Consider the following 3,948-nt stretch of genomic DNA (forward strand, 5'->3'; position numbering starts at 1 on the left):
TCTCAAAGCTGCTGTCATCCCTCCTGCAACCACACCGGCAGAGAGAGGTATTCGTTAGCACCGCACAAATGAACTCGGAAAGGGAAAGATGCAGATTTTGAATCAGGAGAGTTCGGGCAGTGATGATTTTCCCGGGAGATAAATGCAGGGAGCTAAACCAAACAAGCCCAACTGGGGAACAAATCCACAGAATGACCCCGTCAAAGAAAAAGTGCAACATGCCCGGGTGCTGTGTTTCATCTTTCTGATGAAAATTAAAATTTCACAGTTTTTTTTTTAAATTTGAGGCATGCTCTACATAATTACATAACAACTTTTAACTTGGAATAACCAGTGGTGAAAATGAACCGCATCCTTCCCAGCCCTGACAGTGCTCCCGCTCGCTGCCCGGGGAGGGGGAGAACCGCTCGGCTCTCCAGCTCAGGCTTCTCAGTACTATCCAACACATCCCTCTGGGACAGAACCTGCTTGAAAGAGGACCCCAGCCTGAATTCACAGTGCAGGAGGAGCAATCATCGGTGTCTTATTAACAGCTAAAAGTTGTTGGGAGTGATAAGTCCCTACGATTTAGCCCTAGATGCTGCTCGAAGCTTTGACAGCAGCAAAGCTGAAACAAAAGTCATGACTTCAAGAACTTGGCAGAGCAACAAAAGTTGGTTTTACCTGTCTGGACTGTGCCTCTTGCCATTCCCGTTGACCTCAATGAGCAGCTCGGAGGAGTCGGTGGGGGAGGTGGTGTTGGTGGTCAGCAGGATGTGCTTGCTGCTCCGGCGCCTGGGAGGGCGGCTTCTTGGCCGCCCGGGCGCAGTCCAGCAGCTCCCTCTGCAGCAGCGGCAGGTTGGCCTGGAAAACACCAGCGGGGCTGGTTTACGCAGGCTGCAGACAGGCATTCACAGGTTTGCTCTGCACAGGTAACACCAGAGAGTAATAACACCTGGAGCCTGTGGCCCCAGCTCAGGATCCTCCAGCTCCCGGCGTCACATTCACCTGTATTTGCTCAAGAGCTGAGGATGGCCTGATATCAGTGCACCCAAAAATCATGTCCTGGGAAGCGCTCTGCTTCCAGCATCTAACCACCCCAGACACGCTCTGTATGCCAACACTGCAAATATTCTAGAGCTGAACATTTGCAAATCAGATTATAGGATCAGAAGCTGCCGAACGGAGCTTGGTTTGTCTCCTTTATCCCCAGCACACCAGCAGACATATGCGGCACGCGTTAGAACGTTAGCGTTCTGCGAGCCAGCCCCACGTGGCCACTGCTACGGTCTGTGCAGTCTGGCTTGGACTTTAACAAAATTGCCGTGGTGCTTGAAACGAGAGCTTTCCCAGCAACAACAGGCTGCCAAGCGCCGCAGACCAGCACACGGAGCGTCAGCAAACCCCCCCAGCCCCCTGTCACCTTCAGAAAGGGGATCACAAATGGCCGGAGGGGGAAGTTCGTCGCCTCTTGCAGCTTGCAGTGAAATTCCTCGATTGTCACCGTTGAGTTCTGAGATAAGAAATGAAATGACAATTTGTTCTTATTTTTAGACACACAGGAAACAGCTCCAAGCGAACAGAACTGGAAGAGAGACTGCATCTGCCACTACAGCACTGACAATGTTTGCATCAGATCCTGCGTAACGCAGCCAAAAAGACTCGGGCCAATGGAGCAGAAATGCTGCACCAGGCGAGGGGTGAACGCTCCGCACAGCCGGGTGCTGCCTGGCCCAGCATCCTCCCAGCACCGGGGCCAGGAGGCAGAGAGTGGCTCTGGGAGGCAGCAGGACGCAGCTGGCACCTCCGGCACCCCGGCCAGGCGGCTGGGGCAGGCTGCGGGGAGCCGGACAGTGATTGCAGCCACTCAGAGCTGCACATCTTCTTCTCCTCCTTCCTCATTTCACCTCATCTAACCTATGGTCCTCCCCAGACCCAACCTTGCGTCCCCCATGGCTGCTCAGGCTGCATCCCTGCAGCAATTATCACAATCAGTGGTGAGAATGGTGGTCAGAGGAACCTGGACAGCATATAATTTCCTGTCCAAAAGGGTAAGCTAAGGCACTACCCCACACCCATGGAAATATATATGCCTTCCTTCTTCCGCAGCAGCATTCTGCATCCAGTGCTCAAGCACTGTGAAAGCCCCCAAGGCCACAGACAGACTCACGTTGGCTCTGCCCACGCCAATCTTGGAAGCAGAAATACTCCAGGCTGCTGCAGCCTAGCTACCCTCGCTGCGTGCTGAGCCTCAAAAGAAACATGCCAAAAAGCAGCGATCAGTGTGGGAGCAGTGCTGGGTGCCACACAGGACCGCAGCTGGGCAGGTGGCATGGTGCTGTGCTCCAGGGACTCAGTCCAAGGTCTGGGCTTGCACAGCATTTCTAACAGTTAGTTTGTATGCCTATAAATATTAAACAATTCTGCAGCAGGACCTGTTCAGTTGGTTTTTGAAGGGTGTTTCCAGCTGTCCACAGCTGCCAAAGGGCGCATGTGCACTGTCTGCACATGTACACACCGTCACCAACCCCGGCTCTTGCAAATCCCAGAGTGGGAATGCAGAAAAAATGCAGAAGATGCATAAAAGTTATTTGAGCCCTTTCCTGTAGCTGCACCTTCAGACTGTCACAGGCATGAGTATGACTGGAAGAATCAATGCCTTTGGTAATGCAAACACGCAACCACACAAAGCAGCAGCACAGCAGAAGCGCAGACCTCCTGTTCTGCAGCAGCAGCAGCCCGCACATCCCCTGCAGACCTCGGCAACGGTGAACTTGGCTGTGCCGGTGGGCTTGTTTTAAGATACGCAGGAGCAGCCCATAAAGGGGAAAAAAGCCCATTAAACACATCACTGCATAGCGATAAATGACATCTGTGAAGTGTCACGATATTCTCTACGCACTCAAGAGCGGAGAAGGACTAGCAGCCTTCCTGGTGAGTCCCTGCTAGTGACAGGACACTGCTTTTCCCATCACACCTGGCTGCCTGGCCGAGCACTGCAGCGTTGTTTTCAAGCACACTGAAGTCAGGACAGCACTGACAAAGCAGTGGCTGGAATGGGCTTTTCTTTGTAGGGAAGCAGATCAGAGGTATACCGACCCGCTGTTGGGGTCATAAATCATAAATCTGCACCAGCAAGAAAACGCTTTCCTGGTACAAAATTACAGGCTCCTCTGAATTGTGTGAAATGTTTCTTTTATGAGAGCAAATGGAAAAGCCCAGCATAGCCCATGGCATGCAGCAAGCCCACAATACCAGACCTGTGGCCTTTATAGAAAAGTTTTGTCCAAATCCCTCCAGGTTTCCTTAAGTTTAGCTGCACACAAGCTCATGCCAAAGCCACTGGACAAATAGCTTTTGGAAACCCACCAAAGACAAGAAAAAAAGAAGTCAGAGAGTTTACCATAAAACATAAACATTAGAGTCTTGCTCAGTCAACAGCTCTGCTTGTAAAGACCAAAGAGATAATACTGTGTAATGGGGGAGGCACTGGCTGACAGGGTCCCATCGCCAAACTGGTCTGGGAAAAGCCCAGGCTGCTGTGCGGGGCTTACCACTAATGCCAGGACGAGGGTCCGGACCTTCTCCCCAATCTCTGGCGAGATGTCGTTGCCGAACTGCTGCAGGGTGGTGAGGAAGCGCTTCAGCTTGCTGAGCTGCCGGGCACCGCACGTGGCCGGGAGCTGCTGGTTCGTCAGGGAGGAGGAGGAGGAGGAAGAAGGACCGTTGCTAAACCGCTGGGGTGGGGACGGTGCCCCGTTCAGCGTCGGGGGGGAATGGTTTATTCCGTTGGGCACTGCAAATGGGAGACAGAAACGTTACTGAGCAATGGATGGGCACATCCCTGTGGTTTGGTGTTTCAGAGGATCCATCTCCCACCCGAGAGCCTGCTGCTGGGGGTTAGTCATAGACGTACAGACTGGTTTGGGTTGGAAAGGACCTTAAAGCCCATCCAGTGCCACCCCCTGC

At 52.8% G+C, this 3,948-nt stretch overlaps 1 protein-coding gene across 1 annotated transcript in view; it reads right to left on the reverse strand.

Moving 5' to 3' along the window:
- Positions 1 to 3,948, reverse strand: part of CBFA2T2 (core-binding factor, runt domain, alpha subunit 2; translocated to, 2) — a 15,400-nt gene that overhangs the window by 7,309 nt on the left and 4,143 nt on the right. Inside the window, 6 exon segments of the mRNA XM_010085350.1 lie at position 1; positions 3 to 23; positions 664 to 762; positions 764 to 843; positions 1,403 to 1,492; positions 3,534 to 3,775. The exon segment at position 1 is cut by the window's left edge and continues 226 nt beyond it. Of these exon segments, the coding sequence (XP_010083652.1) occupies position 1; positions 3 to 23; positions 664 to 762; positions 764 to 843; positions 1,403 to 1,492; positions 3,534 to 3,775 (533 nt within the window).

This window comes from Pterocles gutturalis, unplaced genomic scaffold (genome assembly GCF_000699245.1).
Source record: "Pterocles gutturalis isolate BGI_N339 unplaced genomic scaffold, ASM69924v1 scaffold100, whole genome shotgun sequence".
NCBI lineage: Eukaryota > Metazoa > Chordata > Aves > Pterocliformes > Pteroclidae > Pterocles > Pterocles gutturalis.